The 26,334-nt window shown below is 44.1% G+C and overlaps 1 protein-coding gene across 3 annotated transcripts in view; it reads right to left on the reverse strand.

The window, feature by feature from the left end:
* Nucleotides 1-26,334, reverse strand: part of prkcaa (protein kinase C, alpha, a) — a 488,890-nt gene that overhangs the window by 180,619 nt on the left and 281,937 nt on the right. For all 3 annotated transcript variants that reach the window (XM_034187877.1, XM_034187878.1, XM_034187879.1), the window contains one exon: nt 6,948-7,059. In XM_034187877.1, coding sequence (XP_034043768.1) covers nt 6,948-7,059 — 112 coding nt within the window. The remainder of the gene's footprint in view (nt 1-6,947; nt 7,060-26,334) is intronic.

Consider the following 26,334-nt stretch of genomic DNA (forward strand, 5'->3'; position numbering starts at 1 on the left):
GTGAATGTGTTTGTTTGTCTGTTTGTGGCCCTGTGACAGACTGGCGTCCTGTCCTAGGTGTGCCCCGCCTCGCACTCTATGACTGCTGGGATTGGCTCCAGCTCCCCGCGACCCTTAATTGGACTAAGCGGTTGAAGATGAGTGAGTGAGTGATCAAATAAAACTATATTAGCCCTGCAATAGACTGACAGCCCGTGCAGGGTGTAACCTGCCTCTCATTCAATTACCACTGGGAGAGGCTCCAGCTCGTCTATGACACTTAACTGAACTAAGCTTGTTTAAAATATAACACAATGGTAAAATACCCTCGGCTGTATAAGCATTGTGTTATTTATAATTTGCAGTTGTTTAATTAATTATTAAGGTCCTATTGTCTTACTTACAACTTGTACATGTTCAAAAAAGCCCCTCTATCAATCAATCAAAAACAATATTTACGTTTTAAGAGTGGACATTTATAGATCACACCTCTGTGCTTTTTCTGGTATAATGAGACAAATTTAACTCCATAGGAAGTTAGCTTTGAGTTAGCATGTATGCTAACATCTGCAAAATGTCTTGTAAATGAGTCCAGAGTTGTTATCAGGTTCCAAAAACAGCATTTTCAGTTTTAGAAGTGTTCATTTCTTGTTTCCTTTTACATAATATATGAGAAACATGAATATAAACATAAAATGAAGCAATTTTGCAGAGACCAGCTACTGATGTCACGGTGCAGCTCTACTCTGATTAGCTGTCATATCCACTACTCAAAAACAAAACTGAACAGATTGAAACAGAATGTGACATTTTAACCTCTTAAAATATGTCTTAAAATAGGTCAAGGTTAGCCATTTTTTAACTTGTCCAAGGTCTATGTCCCAAGAATGTTCCCTGTAAATTTGAAGACTCTGGCAGTGATACGACTGGACGTATGCTGAGCACAGACAGAAGGACAGACGGACGGATGGACGCAAAGCCTTCACAATACCCGATAGCCACATTTGATGGCTTTGAGTAAAAATGAATGAAGGAATATTGAAAATTCAAATAATAAAGAAAACCAAAGAACTAAAACATTACATGAAAAGGACTCTGTGTCTGTTAAAATAATTTGAACTTAAATAAACAAGGGGGCTTTAAAGTACATGTTGCACGCTATTTAACGTCCCAGTTAACAACACAGCATAAAAGTATTCATGAGTACGGGTCTATCTGCGCACATGCAGTAATAATTTGTGGTCTCTGATGTATTTTATTGCTAATTATCCCTCTCGCTGAGCAAGATAACAGGTGCATATCCGGAAAAACGTCTTACTCACCTTACTTAGTCATGGGGGAGGTCAGGGGTTCAGCTGAACTGTCCACTTTACCCTTAGCATTTGATGGTGCAAGCTGTTCATCTACTGTTTTGTGCAGCAGCTCCGAGTTGAAAAATAGTGGCCGTCTCTCAAAGAGCGGTGATGGCAGCTCATCTGCACTGAGCTTTACAAAGACATTTTTACGCTTTTTTTCTTTAAAACTATGTGCAGCTTTACTGTCCTCGCTAAAAACAGCTGAAGACCTGTGACATGTTAATGAATGTAACGCTCCGTTTTCCACCCAAATGCACCTAAACTTTCTTTCTGAGCATGACATGACGCAAAACACGCAGATAAAACTTTTTCACCTGTCAATCTGGTCATGCCTTCTGCATAAATACAAGTTATCCATTATTCCTCTTCTTCCTGCTCAAAGCAGGGGCGATCCAGATGGAAAGGGGGTGTGGGGAGAGGGATGCAGCCCCCCACAACACCCTTAGATTAAAGGTCAACTTTTGAAGATATTTTTTCATACTACTACTACTACTACTACTACTACTACTACTACTAATAATAATAATAATAATAATAATAATGATAATTTCAACAACTAAAATGTTTAGAAAGAATTTAAATGTTAGAAAAATGGGAGAAAAAATGTAATTGTTACATTAGTAAACAATGTAGATTATAAATTGTAAGTTTTCCGTTACAGTGCTGTCAACAGTTAAATACTGATTGCTGTGCATTAACACAAGAGAATCAACCACAACAAAGCAGGGAGCAGTGCACTTTCAGATCGACTCTATGTCAAAAATCGTCATTAAAATTATGATAATAACCTTTTTTAAAGCAGGTGATTATTCGGTATATAAGTTATACTGGCGCATAAGTCTCAGGACCTCCTAACCAGAAAATATGTTATTTATTAGTACTATGAATTCTGAAAGGCCAAAGGTCATAAAATGTCAGGAAGAGGAGGAGAAGATGGTGTCTTGTTCATTCTAATATAGTCAATAGATTTCACAGGATTTCTGTTCCTATGATTTGTTTGTTTACATTAATGGCAGCTTGTGCTGATTAAGCACCCAATTGAAGACCTGTGCAGATTCATAACGATTTAGATGTAGCAACGAAGGAATTAAGTGATTTGTGCATGTTTCATGAACTAGATCAAGGGCATTCTCATGCTGAATGGGAAAATTAGGTAAGATGTTTTTTTACAGTGTTTCCTTGCATTTTCTATATATAAAATAACCTTTCGTTTTTGAGGAAACAAAGGACATTTGGTGTAACGCAAGTCATGCTGAAATTTTAAGTAATTAAAAGACTAACTAAAGATTTAACTTTTTTTACAACCACCAACAACAAGAACAGTAAGGGAACATTTCCAAATGAGGCGGCACAGAATATAGATATGCATTTCCCTTTCATCTGATGCCCCATGTTATAGGACTGTTTATCTGGAAACTGTGTGAGTGAGAAAATAACAAGGTTATGGCCCAGATTCAGCCACATGATTTCATGCATACATGGCATGTTGTGTCAGCCAGCTGAGCTCCATTAGAGATTCAGAACTGCTGACACTCTTACATCATACTCGTTCCTCATCAGCAGGTGGCATTCAATGAAAAATGGCATTAATTCTGTCTGACATGTTATTTTAGAAACAATATTCTTTGACAACTTTGTCTCTTTTATATTCTGTGGTACTGTGTTAAAATGCCATAATCTGATGGCAGCGTGGTTAGACAGGCAATGGAAATGACTAAAATAGTCTAACACTCCGTCCACATTTCTATTTATGTTCTTCCTGGAGCAATCATTGCTCATATGTGGCGTACCGAAGGAGGTGGTGGATAATGTATTTAAGTGCTAATTAAGGCATTCAGACTTTAATCTTCTAACACATTGAGGGAAGATGAGTGAAGGAAAGAACCTATAAAAAGAATTAGCAATGCATTGATTGCAGGCTTATTGAAAGTGCACTGAACCTAGCAGCAGATTCATAACACACTCGGCCCGGATTCATAAAACAGTCTAATATTTCAGTGTATTAAACTTACTTAAGGTGCCCTGACACTTGCAGGACTTTGATCCTTCCACTTGCATGCACTTTGCCGTGCACAAGAGTAAACTCTTCTCAAACTCGTTGTAAACCGGTGTAAACTGTGCGCGGCTTCGTGCATGTGTGCAAAGAAAATTTTGAAATGTTAAAAATCTCCATCACACATAAATTACGTGAATTGTAATGTTCAAGTGAACATTGCGCAAACAATTCAAAAACACTGCGTGTGAGTGCGAACAATAATAACGAGATGTTAAAGCTATCATAAACATAATTTTATAGCTGCTCATAAGAAGGAAAAAACATGCAACTGTTTTACCAAGCTACAATATATAAATAATATGTGTGATTCTGGAACCGATTATAGACATTTTCAACAGCTAATTCTGAGAGAAAATGATTAATCTGCCACAAAATAGTTATTTTATGAATGCAGCGTCCAGCACACAATGCAGTGTCCAGCACACAACGCATGGCATCCAGTGGAACAAAGCACAGCGGCAATCTGGGAACACAGTAGGTGGGATCATCACGACGACATGTGTGCAAGTGCGTGGATCAAAGTCGTGCAAGTGTCAGGGGGCCTTTAGTCGACTATGATTAGTCGCCCAACATTATCCGTCTAATCATCACAGATTAGCCATCTTACATTAGTTGACGATTTTCACAGCATAGTGGCCTCGTGAGTACCATTGCCAAGAAACCATTGCGAGAGTTTTGTTTACTTGCAGCTTGGTCATCGTCACGAAGTATCCAGCCTTTCTTTCATTAAATGGCTTTATTAACATTCATGGACACATACAAAATGCAGAACGATGTGCTTAGCTCTTAGCCTAGCAGTTCTTCTTCTACTACATACTTACAGTACTTCTGTCAAGTCTTTTTGTGCACACAACGCTGCTCAACAAAACAGCAACACCTAGTGGCTAATGTGAGAGCTGTCACAAACACATCACATGACAGATGTCTGCTACAACCATGACCAAAAGCGGGGGAAACTCTCTTTTTGGAGGAATACGAGTAATGTAGGGGTGCTCTTGAGTGTTCCATCAAGTGGTGGTACAAGATGCCACCATTTCTTGAGGTAAGACAAGTTTTGTCAACTAAAATTATATTAGCCTCCACTGTACCAGGCTAAAAACTTTAGTTGGGTAAGTCGAAATTTTAGCCGACTAACGGATTTTACACAAGTTTATTTCCACATTCGTTTCTGTTGATGCACACTTAGAATAGGTTTGTTTTTGGTTACTTCTTCAGTTGTAGCATTAATACTGTTATGTTTATTGTTAGGCTTTTTTTTTTCATTCTTCAGTCCTGTCATTTACGATCTCACTTGCACTTTGACTTCCTTTGTTTCAGTTTGCACCTGTCACTGATCAGTTCACCTGTTATTTAAACTCTCACTAGTTCTTGTTGCTTTGTCATTTGATTCCTTCCTGCTTAGTCCCTCTAATCCTTGTGGCTTTCCTGGTTACATCCTTGTGAGTATTTTGGTCATCTTCTCGTGTGTTTTTTGTCAGTAACCTATACTGCTTGTATGGTTCTATTTTTGGACTTTGTGTTGTTTTTTTTGTTTTGTTTTGATTTTCCCCGTTAGGGTTTTTTGTGAGCAGTGGGACCTTGGGGTGTAAATAAATTCACTTGTATGTGTGGGTTTTTTTTAAACACACATCTCTGTCCCACATTGCCTGCATCCTGGGGCTCTATTTTTGACTATCGGTGACCAACCGTAACAGACCTGTACTTATATCAACTAGACCAAAATTAACAACTTTACAACCAAACTTTTCAAAATTATCCTCATATATAATTATTAGGGCAGCACGGTGGCTTTGTGGTTAGCACTGCTGCCTCACAGCGAGAAGGGCACAGGATCAATTTCCACCTGTGGCCTTTCTGTGTGGAGTTTGCGTATTCTCCCTGTGTTTGTGTGGGTTCTCTCCAGGTGCTCCAGCTTCCTCCCACATCCAAAGACATAGAGGTTATGTGGACTGGACACTTTAAATTGTCCGTAAGTATGCATGCGGGTGTGAATGTGTTTGTTTGTCTATATGTGGCCCCGCGACAGACTGGCGTCCTGTCCAGGGTGTACCCCACTTCGTGCTCTATGACTGCTGGGATAGGCTCCAGCCCCCCCGTGACCCTTAATTGGACAAAGCGGTTGACAATGACTTTTTAATTATTATTATTATTGCTGTTGTTGCTATTGTTTTCTGTGAGGGTGTAGTACATTTGTTTGGGTACTGTAAAATATCAATTTGAGGTACTTGTACCTTACCATTTGTATTTTCTGCTACTTTAAACTTGTAAAACTGAATATTGTACTTTTTATTCTAATACATTTATTTGCCAGGCTTTGTTATTACATCATTTGTAGAAACATTAAAATCATATCAATAATGTTTACTGATCCACAGGGGGAAATTCACAAGCTACCTACCAAGCCTTAAATAAAGTAATACGATAATTGCACACTGTGATGTGGTGTGCATTTCTGTAGAATTCTGCTGTAACACACAATCCATATCAGGCCACTGTGTACTGTAGTGTGTGGCTGGCTTAGTGTGTCAGAATTAACGTAAATGCATCTGTTTTGGAAAAAAAAAGTGTCAAGGTTTTCATGATACAAACCATTTATCGTCTCTGGATTGATTCTCGAAGCAAGTGCTTTTGATTCAGAGAGAAATGTTTTATTTGATGATCTGTTAATGCTCTTATTAACTTTTACTAAGGATGATGCAGTGAAAGTCAGAGAGAGTAGAAGTCCAACTGAATGATTTATCATCATTTCACTCAGTCACCAGCGAGGCTGTTCATTCTTGGCTTCTGGGTTTGACATGAGTTAAATTACTTTCATTTTCCCTGGAATATTTAGCCTGAAAATAAATTCCAATGTTCATGAATCATCAGTTCATTCTGTTAAGTCATTATTGAGTAACACATAATCTGATTTGAGAGATGAAATTCTTCATTAAATATGATTTTATAAAATTTGTTTACAGTGGCCATAATATGCTGTCATAGTAAAATTACACTTTTGTAGGGGACTGCGGATGATATGTGCAGGGAGGGTGTACGTGCGTTATCAAGATTTCAGATGGGTTTTCGCTGGTGTAAGGGCAAATACTTTTTGGTGAGAGAAGATATGAATAAACCAGCTCTGTGCTTGAACACACATCAATTTTTGATAAACACCCTCACAGCAGGGTGAGTGGTATTGTTATTTAGTGGATGTGGGCACCGGATGTAAAAATGACAGCAATGACACTTGTGTTGGTCTTTGTGCAGCCTTGATCTGGGTGTAAGATCGGGCTCTTTATCTTTTACATTTTTAGGCAGACAAAGGGTGTAATTGTCAAACTTAATAATTGTTTACCACTTTCTTTCAGTCAACCATTGTCATTTTCCCTTTTTGAATTGTCTTATATGTTCAAAAGTACTGTTGCTTGAAAGTTATCACTTGATCACTTTAATAAAAAGAGTTAAGGAGACAACATTTTTGACAAAACAGTATAAGGAGTATCATATACTCTGACTGTAGTTTATTTAATGCAAAATAACACGGGGAGTTGTCAAAATTATCTTTAGAGCATACTCACAGTCACACTTCATGCCCTGATGGATGAGTCCATACAGCAGTGAGCCACAGTGGTCACAGAAGGTAGGGCTCCCATAAGTATGGATCTTAAACTTATGCTTTGTCCGGGGGTCCTAGAGGAACAAAAAGGGAAAGAACGAAAAGCATAAAACATTATCTGAAAATACAATTCAATCAATTTGCTATCTGAAAATGTTAAACACTCAGGTCAGGAGGTCATGCTCAGTTTCTGCATTCCAATGGTGATGTCACCTTAGAAACCACACCTGTCTCCACCCACAGGTAGCCTTGAACTCAGCCAATGTTTTCAGTGACTGGAATGCCAATCCCGCCACCAACTCCCCTGTTGGGAAATGAACCTAAAATGCATCGTTTGTTGTCTGGAGGAAACGAGAATACCCAAAGGAAACCCACGCAAACACGGGAAACATGGACATTATGTAACTCCTCAGAAAGGAACTGAGCTGTGGTGCAGCAAATCCCACAACCTCCTTGCAGTGAAAAACGAAAAACTGACAAGTACTTCACACAGCAAATTTAGCACATTTAATAATAATAATAATAATAATAATAATAACAACAATAATAATAACTAGTGTGTTGCCCGTGGAGATCCATGAGCTCTAGATTGGGTAGTGTTTATAAAACAGCTGACATTTTTCAAGGGTGGTAATAAATTATGCAAAGTTTCTATAAAGTGCACTGTTAACAGTTTTAAGGTATGTCTATAGTCATGTCCGTAAGTGTTTGGACACTGCCACAATTTTTGTAATTTAGCCTCTGTACACAAAGACAATGGAGTTGAAAAGAAACAGTCATGATGTGCTTATATTTAGGAATTACAGATATACTAGCATGTTGCCTGTGGGGATCCATGGGTTCTAGATTGGGTAGTGTTTATAAAATAGGCAGCTGACATTTTTTAAGGGTGGTAGTAAATTATGCAAAGTTTCTATAATGAGTTGGAATGGTGTGTGAGTCCAGAATGTTTTAGAACCTTACCTCAACAGTTTCAGAGGAAGAACTGAAACCCTGTATTTCCTGATAATTACATAATTTAATGTTAATGTACTTTAATGTATTCATAAATTGTTTAGGATCTTGTTATCATATACCCACTATTATTATTACTATTATTAACAGTATTATTATTATTATTTTATTGTAACTACTATTTTGACATTTGATTTTTAAATGGACCACAATGGAAATAAGTGTTTTCACTTTCTTGTGTCATCCATGTATTTTTAAAGAATGTATTATATTAAGTACTAAGCAGCTGGTCTGCTCTGTGTCAGCCTGATCCTGTCAGATCTCAGAAGCTATGCAGGGCAGGATCTGGTTAGTACTTGGATGGGAGACCTTTTTGGAACACCAGCGGTAAAACAGGAGTTGCATCACAAAGGGCATCCGGCATAAAACCTGTGCCAATTACCAATGCGGATCTGGCTGTATCCACTGTGGCAACCCCGAACAAAACTGGGAGCAGCCGAATGTACAACAATAACAACATAATTATATTAAGTACTTACATTGAACTTAGAAAATAAAATCACGCATGCATGCATACATGTAAATAGATGCCATTTCGATTTTTATATATAGATGATTTACCGGCCCTGCTGGAATGGCGTGTGAGTCCAGAATGTGATTATGAATGTCCATTGATCAATGTTGCTGGCTAATAGCCATAGTTTCTCCAAAAATATTGATCCTATCAACGTTCTGTTTTCGCAGCGTTCATCCTTGACCCAAAATACATAAGCATACCAAACGCCAAATGTCAGTTCACTCCAGTTTCTCCATGATCAAAGCCATACACACACATGCACACAGAGGCCACTTGGCTATTAATATATAGATGAAGGAGCAGAATTTAGCAATAATGTTTGAACTGAAATTTTGGATATATGTAACTTAAAGATAACGTTCGGATCATTGATATTGTACTGAAATGTTCATGATATATTATGAGCTAAGATGAGAAATGTTTTTAAGGTTTTGATATACCAACATATTGTTTCAAAATTATACAGTTACACAGTATTGTGGACAAGTACAAGTCATAAACAGACTATTTTTGTACCAAGGCTTAAATTGCATTCCAGTAAAACCACACACACACCAGTGACAGAAGTTGGCATGCAAGGTGCTCAAACCGGCAGTGGACCACACGCTCTTTCACCTAAGTTTTATACAGTCGGCCCAGTGTAAAACGCATGTGGGAATTTGCTGCTTATTCTCATCCATTTTAGTGAGTGTAGGTTTAACTTTTAATTGCATCAGGAACTGTTATGAATTGACTTAAAAAGGGGAATGTTTGACATAGTCCATAATTTAGGAATGTTCTGACAAGTGCAGAAGTAGAACGAGGTGAAACTGTTGAGCAGTGCTGATGACTGACAGCATCTTTAATGTCAAACATAAGGTGCTCACTCCTACGTCACAGAGAGGAGTTCCTGATCTAAACAGGTATTAGGTATTACGCTGAAGTGGCCAGAATGAAAACGTTGATATCATTTGGAGTTTCCGATAAAAAAGGTTGTTGTTTTTTTAATACTTGTTACATTATTTGTTAACTTTAAAACATGACAATAAATAATTTGGCTGTTCTGAGTAACATTCTAAGTGATGATTAATGGGCCTGTTATATCTCTTTTGTCCATATTCTGATTATTATATTACGTATTCTGAATATATACCAGGTATTCAAACATTAGTGCAAAATGCACAAGAGAATGATTGTAGCACCCAAAAGTAAAGACTCTCATGGGACCATGCATCTGAACTATATGTGAATTCCCTATGTTTAACAACTGGTATTTCTTCATTGTGTTTTGGTCAGATGACTGTATCTGGACAGTTACTAAAAACCTACAAAAATACAGACATAAAGAATCGTTAGAGCCCTGTCACACTTCGTACGAATGAGCACAAGCCAAGCCAAATCAGGCTGAATGTAAAAAAAACAAACAAAAAAAACAAAAGCACAATTTGTGCCACATCTGGGAGGGCATAAGAATTAGATTAGATGTGCCTGACCATGGCGACTTTCCCTCAAACATGTTCACACTGTTTAGAATGCTGTTATGATGTCCATGTGCACATGTGCAAAGCTAACAGGGCGGCCACAGGAAGTTGGTCGACTGTTTAGACTGCTCTCAGACTGCTGTCCAATTTCCTCAAATGCACCACGACACATCCGGTATGTGGCTCGAATTTTCATTCGGACGGCATACGGCCTCTAGTGTGACGGGTGTATTACTGATCTATGTACAGAAAAATACAGCGTCACGTCAAAGACATAATTTCAATTTTAAAAAAATTGTAAGACCTAAGCCAGTTGAGGCCTAGTGACAGCTCTGATTCTAGGACCTTTATTTATTACCTTGTGAAAGCAAACTGAATGAAGGAAAGAGTGCAACTCTAACATTTTTAGTCCCTGGTGCTGAACCAGTGTTGGCTGGCGGGGAAACAATTTGGTGAAGCGACCAACTCCACTCATGACTAATAAATAAACAAACAACAAAAAAGGCCAACCGAGATGAATGTTAGATGGAGTTTTGTGTCAATCATATTCAAGTCTAGGAAGCAGGAGAGTTTTTTGTTCCCGGGGTGGGATATAAAACTCTGTTTAAACTGCAGAGGTGAGTCAAGCTTTTTGGTGTTATACTGAAAAGAATAAATGTTAGCAAAACCAGGTGGCATCATTTCATACATTTTTAACAGTAAGTAGCTGATGTAAGGAAAACAGCTTCATGTCTGCTGCAGGATAATCACCACATTTCTATGTTTCAGGAAGGAAAAAAATGAGATTGTTGAATGAATTTATTAAGGTCGAGAGACCTTAATAAATAAAGAGACTGTTATTGGTGAAACACTGCTTCATCTGTAGTCTTCGAGAAACCTCTTCTGTGCTGAACCAAATGAATTACAGCTGTCATAACTCCTGAATGGGACAGTGCTGAGTCCATCACTTCACATTCACATACAAAGCTGATCCATCCTGTCTGATGGAAATACAGAATAAAATTTACTCTGCTGGGATAACATTTGGTCCCAGTCCAAATAGAGTTAAATATACTCTATCACAGTGAAAATATCAATGCTGCTGGTCTGCTCTGTGTCAGCCTGGTCCCGTCAGATCTTAGAAGCTAAGCAGAGCAGGATCTGGTTAGTACTTGGATGGGAGACCTCTTTGGAACACCAGCGGCTGTGAGTGTTTCTCCAGGTGGAACTGGAGTTGCGTCAGGAAGGGCATCCGGCGTAAAACTTGTGCCAATTACCAATGCGGATCTGGCTGTATCCACTGTGGTGACCCTGAACAAAACCGGAAGCAGCCGAATGAACAACAACAGCGTAAAAATGAACTCTTATTGGAGTAGAAACACTTGATCTGCCAAGATGGTAGAGCTGATTTCACTCTATAATAGAGTGTATTTTATGCTATTTAGACAGGGACCAAATGTTATCCCAGCAGAGTAAATATTACTCTGCAAAATTTCCTATGTAGAAGTAGCATCTATTGGTGTTGTTGGGTGTAGTTGTAGTTCCTAGATGTCGGTTATTACAGTAGTTACCACCATAATATTCACAAACGGATTCTGTTCCACAACACAGTCTGTCTCTGCAGCATATTTACAAGTCAGTGAAATGTGGTATCCCACTGAATAAAGGGCAATGGGGTGTAAAGTACCTTATGTCAATATCTGTAGAACTGTGTAAAGTCTGAAGTATTTAAAGTGACCCTGAACCATCCCTTAGTTATGCTGCTATAGACTTAGACTGCTGGGGGGTTCCCATGATGCACTGAGTGTTTCTTTCTCTTTTTGCTCTGTATGCACCACTCTGCATTTAATCATTAGTGATTGATCTCTGCTCCCCTCCACTGCATGTCTTTTTCCTGGTTCTCTCCCTCAGCCCCAACCAGTCCCAGCAGAAGACTGCCCCTCCCTGAGCCTGGTTCTGCTGGAGGTTTCTTCCTGTTAAAAGGGAGTTTTTCCTTCCCACTGTCGCCAAGTGCTTGCTCACAGGGGGTCGTTTTGACCGTTGGGGTTTTTACATAATTATTGTATGGCCTTGCCTTACAATATAAAGCACCTTGGGGCAACTGTTTGTTGTGATTTGGCGCTATATAAATAAAATTGATTGATTGATTGATTGATCTGTCAAACAAGAAGAACCAGGTATAGCTCTGTTGTATTGTTTTTGTACCAAGTCTTTACAAAGAAACGGGTGACGAAGGCAGGCAGTGCATACGAACACACAATGATACAATTTAAAGCTCATGGCTCAAGTTACAGCAGTGTTTAGGAACCACTGAGGGGGACAGCAGCTGTATTTCAGGCAATGTATAAATCTACTGAAATGCCACTTATCCACCTCAGGAGGATCATGCACTTAACGTGACTTTAAACACTTGAGTGTAAGCTGGAGGACTACCACTATTCCAAGCAGTTATTCAAAGTTTTTTATTTCTCAAGTTAGGTATGGTGTAAATCTTGTTCAGGGTTACAGTCCCTTTAAATAGAGCTGCATGCAAAATGATCCAGTCCAGTCCAGATTTATGTGTGACTGTATGCATCGTGTAAAAACCCTCTATCATCGCTCATAGGCTTTCTAAAAAGAGCGTTTGAGGCTCAAATTGAAAAACTATATGTTGAATGTCCTGAGAGTGTCTGACTCCGCCCAATTCTGACTCCACCCTTTTACCATAAATGGGTAAAGGGTTGGAGCTTGAATTAGACAGCCATGACATAGGCAGAATGAATGAAGTTACCAAGCACCAAGATTAACAGGCTCGGTAATCTTGACCGAGGTGTTTGATACATATTTTTGTGGACTGGGTGGTGTTTCTTCTAACTGGGGACTTGTATTTGGGTATTAAAAACTATGACCAGCATATTGCCTCAATAACCATGGTAATATCACTGCAACATCACCTACTGATACCTGATAATTAGTGCTAACAGCACTAACATAAAAATTAAATAATACTACAATTTCAATCAATGAAAATACTGGAGCACAGACTTCTCCATTAACCCAACAGCAAGCCATGTTATCTCAGACATTTGTAATAAAATGGTCAGAAAGGATAAAATTGGAGTCCACAGCAGGTAGCTGCCACCACTCGCATCCTCTGCCAACGTGGCCATCGACCTGCAACACTAGAGGTACCTCAAAGTGACCACGTTCCAATTATTCATAACTTTATGTCTTAAAAAAAAAAGCTTAAATGGATGGGTGATATAAAAGTTCATCACCCCCCCCCCACCCACACACACACACACACACACACACACAAAAACACAAACACAGGTGCCATGAGGGGGGAAATAGCTGATGAGACCAAAAACATCTGTTTTACCAGCCTGTTTATTTCTGCTGCCTAACATTTTATAGGGATTGTCTTGCTTTTGGAGCCAGTTCCAAGTGACCCTTCAAAGTACTGCAGTTTTTAGCATTTCAGTGGCTTCATTTTTCAGTACAGAGGATGTTGCTTGGGTAAAAGCTCATTTCCCTACACCTAGACATATTAGCAAAGAACAACAGTCCTGGAATCATTTTTCCAGGAAAGTCCAACATTTCTGCATTCATACACACTTATCTGGGTTTGGGTTTCAAACAAAATGCTTAAATTTTTACAGTATTTTCAGAAATAAATTGTCAAAACAGTACAGTCGTGAAACACCACAGTCTGCTTGGCATTGAGATATTTTCCTCACATCACACTCTCAAACTATTTCCTTTGCAGAGATTTATTCACACTGTTCTTTCACAGGCCAACAATAGTATTTATTTTCTCTGTGTTGCAACCCACCACACATGCAGTAAGTAGAAAATATAACTCCAAGGTATATTTGGTACACCTCAACTGCTGTACACATACTTAATCCTAATATATTTAGCGTGACTTTATCTTTTGGTTCATGTGTTCAAATGAAGAATTCACGAACAGCAGCACATGTCAAAAACATCTGGGAATAGTCAATTGTTTTCTTGATACAAGGCCAAGGAAGTGGCTGGAATAGTCACAAGCTAATACTACACTTTTTGTGATGGGATTAATGCTCTTTTGGTTCAGCCATGTTTACCCATTTGGTTTGGTCTATTAAGACTGATATAAAGCTGTAAACCAAACACTGCTCAAATCCTCAAGGGTGATCTTGGCCTCCAATGGCTTTCTTGGTCCTGGTTATTGTACAATACATTTAACATTTCAAGACCAAGCTCAAGTGCTTTCCATATTCCAAATCTGCATGAAGGAATATGTCAGGTTAGCTTGCCGCTTCCACCACACAATGGGCCTCATGTATCAATGTTGCGCACTTGTGGCGTAAATTTACGGCGTAAACTTGAAATACACCAAAGTCGCCGTGACATGTATCAAGCAGTGCGCACCTGCCCATTTCTGGCGTACGCCTGACGTGATCTTGATAAATGCGGCGGGTGGAAACGATCGTAATTATAATAAACACGCCCATAAATATTCAGACTCCGCTTCAGACACACCCTCATTTTACGACATGGAAGCCGGGAAGACGGCAATGAAAAAGAACTCCACCAATCATGACGCGTGCCAATAGAGCATCAAAAGCGGCCGTCGTATTAATTGTTTTGTACTATATGATCAATAAAGTGTTACAGTGGTCCCTCATTAATCGCTGGAGTTACGTTCTAAAAATAGCCCGTAATATGCGAAACCGCGATGTAGTCAGCGCTATTTTTACAATTATTATAGACGTTTCAAAGCTGTAAAACCCGTCACTACACAGTTTATACACTTTCTCAATCAGGCATGAACATTTTCTCACTTTTCTCTCGTGTGTAAACACTCTCAAAGTTCAAACCTTAGTAGGAAAATAATACCAAACTGTTTTCAGGCCAAAACATTTGTTTGAGAAATAAAAACAGAACATTTTCCTATAAATAATTATGATGGCATTTAGAACTAAGGAATTCATTTTAACGATCAACGAACGAGGATGGACACATAAGAAATTATTAATAGTGATTGACCAGTATGTCACAGATCGCTCCTCTGCGTCCTGACGCCGCGCCTTTTCCCACTCACATCTCGCTGCAGCAGGTGTGTGTTTCCGTGTGACAAACACAGTTATGAGTAGTTGTTGGCGCTCTTTTCTCTTCTGGGCAACAAGATTCTTATAAACAGATACGCAGAACACAGAACACTGTAAAAAAAAAAAGGCATGCAAAATTGGACTAAATACTCCGCGAGACTCCGAGGCCACGACAGGTGAACGGCGTTATAGCGAGGGACCACTGTATTCTCTTTTCACATGTCAATAATTCTTGACATGTGGATATTTGCTCGCTCAATTAATAAGACACGCCTAATCTGTCAGATTTCTTTATTTTTTAAATGTATTTCTGTATTTATTTTATTGTGACAACCGAATGGAGATGACAAAACCTGGTTGCAGCTTTGGCAAATTAAGGGAATGACGAAACTACAGTTGTTATTATCAATTTCATAGTCTAAAATGATCACACCACATAAAGTTAAGCTCAGCGCTGCTCTGGCTCCAGGCTCGAAGTCTGGAGAAAAAGGCGAGCAGCGCTTTCTTTGCAGTCAGCGCTGTGACCACGGATCGTGCTCCATAACAATCCCGCAAAGGTGGGATTTGTATTGATTATTATGTAGTATAATCAGGAAAGTGTTATTTATGTAACATATGCATTGATTTGTATAATGGCACTGTTTATCATGTTGATCATCTTCATTTTTATGTGGATTCCAGCGCTGGTTCATTTTGGTGTATAATTTACGCCACCTCTCGACCTGGTGTATATTTTCAGCGCAGCGTACGCCAACGACCACATTGATAAATGCCAAGTAGCGCAGCCGTTTTGGCGTACACCCCATATACGCTCAAATATCGCCGTACGCAATGTTGATACATGAGGCCCAATGGAACCGTTAGAAATGCTGGATTGAAACTACCCAGGAAGACAAGTGGTCCATCCTCACCTCTCAAAATTAACCATCTATTTGCTACAGTCAGGTAAAACTTGGTGGCCCCTTGCTGAGTTGCTGAGGTTCTTCACACAAAGGCAGCTGCATACTGGAACATGCCCAGAAAAAATATGGCACTTGGCCAAAATACTGTGGCAGATGCTAGCCTCACTATGCAAGTGATACTCTTCATTTGACATTATCTGACACAAAATTGTTATGGTGAGAACCTCTGAGGCTCAAAGAGTGGACCCTAGGATGCACGTACCCGGACAACAAAGGGTTAAGGTGCAAAACAAAGTTGTTTAATGATCCAGAGTGAACAGTGATGACAAGTGTTACAAAAAGTCTCCAAAGTGGCAAAATCCAAAATTTTGTACAATCAGACAAAGTGACAAAACTAATAACCAAAAACTACTGTTGAAAAGTGACAGTGAGACGGCACTTACTGCACAGTGAACACAGACAACAGGAGAACTACATTGGAGACAATCAACCAGCAAATGAAGAGACAAAGGTGTGGCTTAAAAGCAAACTGAACTAATGAACACAGGTGTAACTATCAAGGGAGGAATGAACACAGCACGTGAAAATGAACACCAATCCACAGTGGAGGGAAAAACAAAATCAACATGAGATCAACCGTGGAAATAAAACCAGATCATGCCATGACAACACATAATGAAACATGCATAGAATGCAAGGTCTAAAATGATTAACCAAAACCAATCAGATCACAGAGGAAATAACTAAAACGTGGAGCCACAGTGAAACCGACACAAAACCTTACACAGGATAACTCATAGTGGACGAAGAATGAGGAAACATACCCAGGGAACGGGACCGGGGCACTCAGTCACAGCTAAGCTGTCAACGGCCTGGCGCAGCAGCCGGCATAACTTTGACAACCGCGTGCGGCCGAAATACAGCGAGACAAGGGTCACATACATGCACCCATACACACACACACGCGCAGATCACGGGGGGAACGACAAGAACACAGGCATGACCAAGGGGCATGTCCCTGCACAGGAAGTGCAGCATGCACAAAGAAAGGGGAACCAACTCATACACTCCACATCCACAGATACTTGGGGGCTCACATATACACCCACTCACACTCATTTCCACAAACACAACAATGAGAGGAAGACACGCTCATGCATCTGCAACAGCACTCAAATCGTGTGGGGAGCATGCCAACACACACTTGTACATGACAGACAGATAAGTAGGACAGATGAGACCCACACACACACACACACACACAGAGGGATGCAGAACCGGATCAGGGACCAAGGACTCAGGCGAGGACACACAAAAGGACACAGACCACGGGGAGACATGTCAGGACATAAAAGACACAGAGACACTAAAACCCCCCAGCCACAAACAAAACCCCAACACAAAATGATTCTTGCTGTACCCAAAAATTCTCTAAAGAGACCCAGTACCAAAGACATCCAGTCACCACCTTAGGTCACTTGATAGCACCCAAATCTCAAAGCAACACAGTAAAACAAGAAGCGACAGAAACCTAAAAACGCAGAAGTATGTTCTCCTGCAAAGGTATCAGCCTTGCCAAACACCTCTGTCCCGGGACCTCATAACTCCAGAGTCTCTTGTGAGCAGTCTCTCGACCTTAAAGGCGGAGAACCCGGACACATATACATTACTGTTAAGATTAGTGAATCTCTGTACAAGTTTGACACTTTCGCCGCACACAAAAACACTCCAGATGGCTGAATCAAGATCCTTTACAATCGCAAACCCAGGGACTCCAACTCTTAACTTAAACTTACTCCAAGTACAGAAGTACAAGAGAAAGACTAGCTTCACAGAAGTTATGATTTATACTTTTTTAAAATAAATTTTGTCCATATCACCCAGCCCCACCAAGTACTGATGACCTCTTTTAAGTTAAATCGAGAAGTTGGCCTGAGCTGGCTTGTTAATCAAGATAACCAAACATTCACAAGTTAGGATGAACACACAAAATTTTAACTCAGTTTGAACAAATATGTTTCACACCCTTTGCTCACCACTTTGTTGATGCACCTTTGGCAGCAATTACAGACTCAAGTTTTCTTGAATATGATGCCACAAGCTTGCACACCTATCTTTGAGCAGTTTTGCCCATTTTCAGATCTCTCCACAGATGTGGAGAATACACATCTGTGAGACCTTATATGTAGACAGGTGTGTGCCTTTCCAAATCATGCCCAATCAACAGAATTTACTCTAGATGGACTCCGATTAAGCTGTAGAAACATCTCAAGGATGATCAGTGGAAACAGGATGCACCTGAGCTCAATTTTGAGCTTCATGGCAAAGTCTGTGAATACATATGTGATTTCTTTCTTTTTAAAAAAATCTGTGAAAATCTAATAATTTTTTCACATTGTCATTATGGGGTATTGTGTACAGGGAAAAAAATGAATGTCATCCATTTTGGAATGAGCTTATAACATAACAAATTTGGAAAAAAGTGAAACACTATGAATACTTCCCAGATGCATTGTATAACAGCATAAAAACCCACTAAAGTTCTACTTATTAAGTATTATTTTTACACAGATATCAGGTCAATTTCACATACACTGAGTAAATATTGCCTAATTAGCATCTCCAACAACAAAAGTGTGTGTTAGTTATGAACATGGAAAAGGGGAGGGAGAGAGAGAGAGAGAGAGAGAGAGAGAGAGAGAGAGAGAGAGAGAGGACTGTGCCAGCTGCACTTACTCATGTCCACCCACACACAGCTGATCCTGAAGGATTATCTTCTTGTTCCCCCCTCTTTGTTCCATTTATGTAAACATGAATGAGTGGTGGCGACTAAGTGCCGCATATATCTGCAGATGGATTACGAATTTTTATCAACAGTCACATCAGCTTTCGGTGGAGGAAACAGGGCTCATTCGTTTGCAGAAAATAATAAATGTTTAGTGGGGAAAAAGACACAAGAGTTCAAATAAGGTTTTTCAGGACGTTTCATTTCCTGCATTAAGTACAAATGTGAACAAGAAGAATGGAACAATGACCAAACTAAATGATATTAGATAACATGTCACAGATGTTGTCAAAACAGGTTAGAAAGAGCCTAGAAGTTGGTTGGGATTGGTGTTGGGGGTATCAGGACATGTGGTGGTGGTCTTGATGGCAACAGTGTGCACCAAATCTAAGTGGATGGGGATGACTTGCCATTGGCTCCAGTGCTGTGGCTTTAGAGTGGGGGCGGAGGGACTTGCGGTTCTGCTTGGTTGCTTGCTCTTGCCAAAAAGGGTGGTCTCAGATGGGGCACTGGCCCACCTTCTCTGTGGGTTTTGGGGCCCAGCCTGTCAGGGTTAGGAGTCTGTGGCCTACATTTGGCGCTCACAGGGATGGACTGCCTGCAGGGTGGTTGGCTGCACTGCTCCTTGGTGTGGCAGGTCTAGGTTCCCTTGGGTCACTCCCTGCCTCCTGGTGATGTAGAGTGCTGTAACATCTGCCCTTTCATGTCCTCCCTGTTGCTGGATGAACTGATGTGTGTCCTGCTCACCATGGTTGTGAGCTCTGTGGTGCCGCTAATGCTACTTGTAAAGCCACTTTCACACCGGGGCTGCTCCCAGTTGCTTCCTGTGGTGTCATGACAACGCAGGAATTACTGCGTCAGGTGTGCGCAACAGGGGGCAGAGAGGAGGTGAGAACGCAGCCTGCAGGTTCTCTGCACAGAGAAGTCAGAGTGCACAGTTTGGCTGCAGACAGACTGTGCACTCTGACTTCTCTTCTACTTGTTGTTGTGCTGAGCTGCAGTGCTGCACTATGAGTTCTGTTATAGTTTATCTTTACTCACTTGACCGCCAGATGCGCGCGCGCACGAACCGTTATTGAGTAGATGTGGAGATGTCTGGAGTTCTACCTGATGATGACATGTCCTGGACTTATGTCCTTTTTTAACTGTGATGAGAGAGTCTGAGGAGAGAAAGGAACTAACTGCCTGCAGACAATTTTTTTCTTCTTTCCTCCTTTGACCGCAAGATGCGCGCATGCGTGAACGAACGGTCAAGCAAATGTGGAGATGTCTGGAATTCTACTTGATTTTGACATGTCCTGTCTCAGGACTTATGTCCTTTTTTGTCCTTTTTTTAACTGTGATGTGTTGTGTGGGCCACTGAAGAGGAGGTACTGCTGGCCCACCACCACCAGAGGGCGCCCTGCCTGGAGTGCGGGCTCCAGGCACCAGAGGGCGCCGCCGCCTCACGGGAGCAGCCTCGGTGACAGCTGTCACCCATCACCTGAGACAGCTGACGGCAATCATCAGTGGGGTATATCAGCAGGACGGCATCTCCACCTCATTGCCGAGATATCGTTTTTACCGGAGAGGTAACGTATTGACGCTAACAGAGTGTATCTTTTTGGATTGAGCTAGTTATTTGGATTACTGTTCCAACGAGAGGTGGAGGTAATTTTCCTGCTGTTCGGAGTCCTGGGTGCAAACGCGCCCCCATCTGACTGTACTTTGTTTCCTCGCCAGCAGTACCAGGTCCGACACGCGGAGGCAGTGGCCACCTGGGAGTTCGGGACTTGGCGGCTCCAGTATTCCCGGGGTCCTGTGGCGGAGGAAGCCGTGTGGTACCGGTCTTACCTTGGAGAGGCGTCTCCTATATTCGAGCCTGCCCACACGACACTTTTGTGAATTGACTGTTGTCCATTTCTGTGATTGGTTGTATTCGTTGTGCAAATTCACAACAGTAAAGCGTTGTTATTTGACTTACTCCATTGTCCGTTCATTTGCGCCCCCTGTTGTGGGTCCGTGTTCCTACACTTTCCCAACAGGATATCTCGGCCAGCGTCATGGATCCCGAGGGGCGTCAACCGGCTGTTGAACGGCCAATGGAAGAACAAGGTGCACAGGCGTCCGCAGGAGGGGGAATCGGTGAGTTGCAGTGGATCCTCACCGCTTTCACGACTCGGTTAGATTTCATGACCGAGCAGAACGTCCTCCTGAACCGCAGGGTGGAGGCTCTCGCCGCGCAGGTGAAAGCACGCCCTCCGGGCGCCGCTGCGGCTCTCCCTCCCGTAGAACCTGTGCGTAACAACGACGTTCCACTGGTTGTCCAACGACCCCTCCCACCTTCCCCTGAAGCATACATAAGCCCCCCAGAGCCGTACGGAGGCTGTGTGGAGACGTGCGCGGATTTCTTATGCAGTGTTCGCTCGTCTTCGCACAGCGTCCCGTCATGTATGCGACTGACGCTAGCAAAGTAGCTTATGTGATAAATCTGCTTCGTGGTGAGGCACGCGCTTGGGCTACAGCGCTCTGGGAGCAAAGTTCACGGCTCCTTCTGACATATGATGGGTTTGTGAGGGAGCTCAGAACGGTGTTCGATCACCCTAATAGAGGAGAGACCGCTTCAGCCGTGCTGCTGTCAATGAGACAGGGGCGCCGGAGCACAGCTGCCTATGCAGTCGATTTCCGCATCGCGGCTGCGAGGTCCAGCTGGAATAGCGCTGCCCTCCGCGCCGCCTTTGTAAACGGACTGTCATTGGTCCTCAAGGAGCACCTGGTGGCTAAGGACGAACCGCGGGATTTAGATGGGCTTATCGATCTTGTTATACGTTTAGACAATCGGTTAAATAAGCGCTGTCGGGAACGAGACGAAGGGCGTGGCCAGGCACGCGTCGTCCCTCTCCCTTCCGGTTCCGACCGCGTTCCGCCCTCCCCACGCTCCACGGCCCCTGCGCTCCGTGCGGTTGCAGCCCCCCCTGCTGACGAAGTTATGGACACGAGTAGGGCAACATTTAGGGCACCGGTCACACAAAGGAGGCTGGCCCGCGGGGCGTGTTTTGTTTGTGGCTCGATTGAGCATCAAATAAGGGACTGCCCCGAGCGGTTTAAACACCAACGCCCGCCCCTAGAAACTGGGCTAGGGGTGGGCCGAGACGTTCACGTGGGACACACCCACATCGCCACACGACTCCCAGTTACAATCCTTTATGAGGATTTAACCCTGAAGGCCCCAGCACTGGTGGACACGGGCTCAGAAGGGAATTTGCTAGATAGCAAATGGGCTAGGGAGATAGGGCTCCCTCTGGTGGCGCTTACCTCGCCTGTGCAGGTACGGGCGCTAGATGGCTCCCTACTCCCTCCAATCACTCACAAGACACCACCAGTAACTCTGGTGGTGTCGGGGAATCACCGGGAGGAAATCGAGTTTTTCGTGACTCCGGCCACCTCCCGTGTGATTTTAGGTTTTCCCTGGATGTTGAAACACAATCCCCGGATCGATTGGCCGTCCGGGGTAGTGGTTCAGTGGAGCGAGACCTGCCATCGGGTATGTTTAGGTTCCTCGGTTCCTCCCGGTTCTCAGGCCAGGGAGGAGGTCAGAGCCCCGCCCAATCTAGGGACGGTGCCGGTGCAGTACCATGACCTTGCGGAGGTGTTCAGCAAGGATCTGGCACTCACCCTTCCCCCGCACCGCCCGTATGATTGTGCCATTGATTTGGTTCCAGGCGTTGAGTTCCCGTCCAGTAGGCTGTACAACCTCTCATGACCTGAACGCGAATCAATGGAGACCTACATCCGGGACTCTTTGGCTGCCGGGTTGATCCGGAATTCCACCTCCCCGATGGGTGCGGGTTTCTTTTTTGTGGGGAAAAAGGATGGCGGATTACGTCCATGCATCGATTACAGGGGGCTGAACGAAATCACGGTTCGTAACCGATACCCCTTACCCTTGTTGGATTCGGTGTTCACGCCCCTGCATGGAACCAAGATATTCACCAAGCTTGATCTTAGGAATGCGTATCACCTGGTTCGGATCCGGAAGGGAGACGAGTGGAAGATGGCATTTAACACCCCGTTAGGTCATTTTGAGTACCTGGTCATGCCGTTCGGTCTTACAAATGCTCCCGTGACGTTCCAAGCATTGGTTAATGATGTCTTGCGGGACTTCCTGCACCGATTCGTCTTCGTGTATTTAGACGACATACTCATCTTTTCTCCGGATCCTGAGACCCATGTCCGACATGTACGTCAGGTCCTGCAGCGGTTATTGGAGAACCGGCTGTTTGTTAAGGGCGAGAAGTGTGAGTTTCACCGCACCTCTTTGTCCTTCCTGGGGTTCATCATCTCCCCCAACTCCGTCGCTCCTGATCCGACCAAGGTTGCAGCGGTGAGAGACTGGCCCCAACCCACAAGCCGTAGGAAGCTGCAACAGTTCCTCGGCTTTGCGAATTTCTACAGGAGGTTCATTAAGGGCTACAGTCAGGTTGTTAGCCCCCTGACAGCCCTGACCTCACCAAAAGTCCCCTTCACCTGGTCGGATCGTTGCGGTGCCGCGTTCAAGGAGTTGAAACGGCGCTTCTCGTCTGCACCCGTTCTGGTGCAGCCCAATCCTAGTCGCCAGTTAGTGGTTGAAGTGGACGCCTCGGACTCAGGGATAGGAGCTGTGCTGTCCCAGAGTGGGAAGACCGATAAGGTCCTTCACCGTGTGCCTATTTTTCACGCAGGTTGACCCCGGCTGAACGGAACTATGACGTCGGCAACCGAGAACTCCTTGCGGTGAAAGAGGCTCTTGAAGAGTGGAGACATCTGTTGGAGGGAACGTCCGTGCCATTCATGGTTTTCACTGACCACCGGAACCTGGAATATATCAGGACCGCCAAGCGGCTGAATCCCAGGCAAGCCCGCTGGTCACTGTTCTTCGGCCGTTTTGACTTCCGCATCACCTACCGGCCCGGGACCAAAAACCAGAAATCGGATGCCTTGTCCCGGGTACACGAAGACGAGGTTAAAACGGAGTTGTCGGATCCACCGGAACCCATCATCCCGGAGTCCACTATCGTGGCCACCCTCACCTGGGACGTAGAGAGAACCGTCCGGGAGGCCCTGGCACGAAGCCCGGACCCCGGGACTGGACCAAAGAACAGACTTTACGTCCCACCAGAGGCAAGGGCTGCAGTCCTGGACTTCTGTCACGGCTCTAAGCTCTCCTGTCATCCAGGGGTGCGAAGAACCGTGGCAGTTGTCCGGCAGCGCTTCTGGTGGGCGTCCCTGGAGGTGGACGTCCGGGACTATATCCAGGCCTGTACCACCTGCGCCAGGGGCAAGGCCGACCATCGCAAGGCTCCGGGACTGCTACAGCCGCTGCCCGTGCCTCATCGCCCCTGGTCCCACATCGGCCTGGATTTTGTCACGGGCCTCCCGCCGTCCCAGGGAAACACCGTCATCCTCACGATAGTGGACCGATTCTCCAAGGCGGCCCACTTCGTGGCCCTCCCGAAGCTCCCAACGGCCCAGGAGACAGCGGACCTCCTGGTCCACCACGTCGTCCGCCTGCATGGAATACCATCAGACATCGTCTCCGATCGCGGTCCCCAGTTCTCCTCGCATGTCTGGAGGAGCTTTTGCCGGGAACTGGGGGCCACGGTCAGTCTCTCATCCGGGTATCACCCCCAGACCAACGGGCAAGCAGAGCGGGCCAATCAAGAAATGGAGCAAACGCTACGTTGTGTGACAGCCGCGCACCTGGAGTACTCATCTGGCCTGGATCGAGTACGCCCACAACAGTCAAGTGTCATCAGCCACCGGCCTCTCCCCCTTTGAGGTGTGTTTGGGGTATCAGCCCCCATTATTCCCGGTGGTTGAGGGAGAGGTCGGTGTGCCCTCGGTCCAGGCCCACCTGCGGAAGTGCCGTTGGGTGTGGCGTGCCGCCCGTTCTGCTTTGTTGAGGGCCCGGATGAGGGCGAAGACCCATGCAGACCGGCGGCGGACCCCGGCCCCTACGTATCGCCCCGGGCAGGAAGTGTGGTTGTCCACCAAGGACATTCCACTGCAAGTGGCCTCCCCAAAACTGCAAGACAGGTACATAGGTCCGTTTAAGATTCTCAAGGTCATCAATCCCGCCGCAGTGAGGCTTCGGCTTCCAGCCTCACTGCGGATCCATCCAGTATTCCATGTGTCAAAAATCAAGCCCCATCACACCTCGCCCCTCTGTACACCCGGTCCGGCGCCACCTCCTGCCCGGATCATCGATGGCGAGCCGGCTTGGACAGTGCGCCGGTTGTTGGACGTCCGACGGATGGGCCAGGGCTTTCAATATCTGGTGGACTGGGAGGGGTACGGCCCTGAAGAACGCTCCTGGGTGAAGAGGAGCTTCATCCTGGACCCGGCCCTCCTGGCCGACTTCTACCGTCGCCACCAGGAGGCGCCCGTTGAGGGGGGGGGTCCTGTTGTGTGGGCCGCTGAAGAGGAGGTACTGCTGGCCCACCACCACCAGAGGGCGCCCTGCCTGGAGTGCGGGCTCCAGGCACCAGAGGGCGCCGCCGCCTCACGGGAGCAGCCTCGGTGACAGCTGTCACCCATCACCTGAGACAGCTGACGGCAATCATCAGTGGGGTATATCAGCAGGACGGCATCTCCACCTCATTGCCGAGATATCGTTTTTACCGGAGAGGTAACGTATTGACGCTAACAGAGTGTATCTTTTTGGATTGAGCTAGTTATTTGGATTACTGTTCCAACGAGAGGTGGAGGTAATTTTCCTGCTGTTCGGAGTCCTGGGTGCAAACGCGCCCCCATCTGACTGTACTTTGTTTCCTCGCCAGCAGTACCAGGTCCGACACGTGGAGGCAGTGGCCACCTGGGAGTTCGGGACTTGGCGGCTCCAGTATTCCCGGGGTCCTGTGGCGGAGGAAGCCGTGTGGTACCGGTCTTACCTTGGAGAGGCGTCTCCTATCTTCGAGCCTGCCCACACGACACTTTTGTGAATTGACTGTTGTCCATTTCTGTGATTGGTTGTATTCGTTGTGCACATTCACAACAGTAAAGCGTTGTTATTTGACTTACTCCATTGTCCGTTCATTTGCGCCCCCTGTTGTGGGTCCGTGTTCCTACACTTTCCCAACATGATGTGAGAGTTTGAGCAGAGAACAAGGAACTAATGCCTGCAGCCAGACTTTTTTTTTCTTTTAATTGTTCACATGTGCGCGCGTGAACGAACGTCAATGAGTGGACTAGAGATGTTCGGACTTTTTACTGGATATTTCTGGCAATCAGTCTGCATTTTTTTTCCTGTGGTCTTTTTTTTCAGCATGTAGTTTTTACTGCATTAAGTACACCTGCGTGATTTATACTGCGGGAACAATGGAATACAGCAGGAATCACTAATTGGCTTCCGAGTCACGCCGGGTAACGCCTCTTTGCCCCGACTTGTGCTGGAACCAATTCCTTTCTGCGTCGAGCACAGTACGGCAAAAAAATTAACAGGTTTAATTTTTCGGCGCCCGACTTACTTCCTCCTTTGCGACCCTTGCGCTGTTGTGGCGCTGAGCTGCATCGTCTCTGCACTGAGTTGCTTCCACGCGGCATCCTCATAATGATGCACGGCGCAACTGGGAGCAACCAGGAACACCCCAGTGTGAAAGG

Source organism: Thalassophryne amazonica, chromosome 15 (genome assembly GCF_902500255.1).
Source record: "Thalassophryne amazonica chromosome 15, fThaAma1.1, whole genome shotgun sequence".
In the NCBI taxonomy this organism is placed as follows: domain Eukaryota; kingdom Metazoa; phylum Chordata; class Actinopteri; order Batrachoidiformes; family Batrachoididae; genus Thalassophryne; species Thalassophryne amazonica.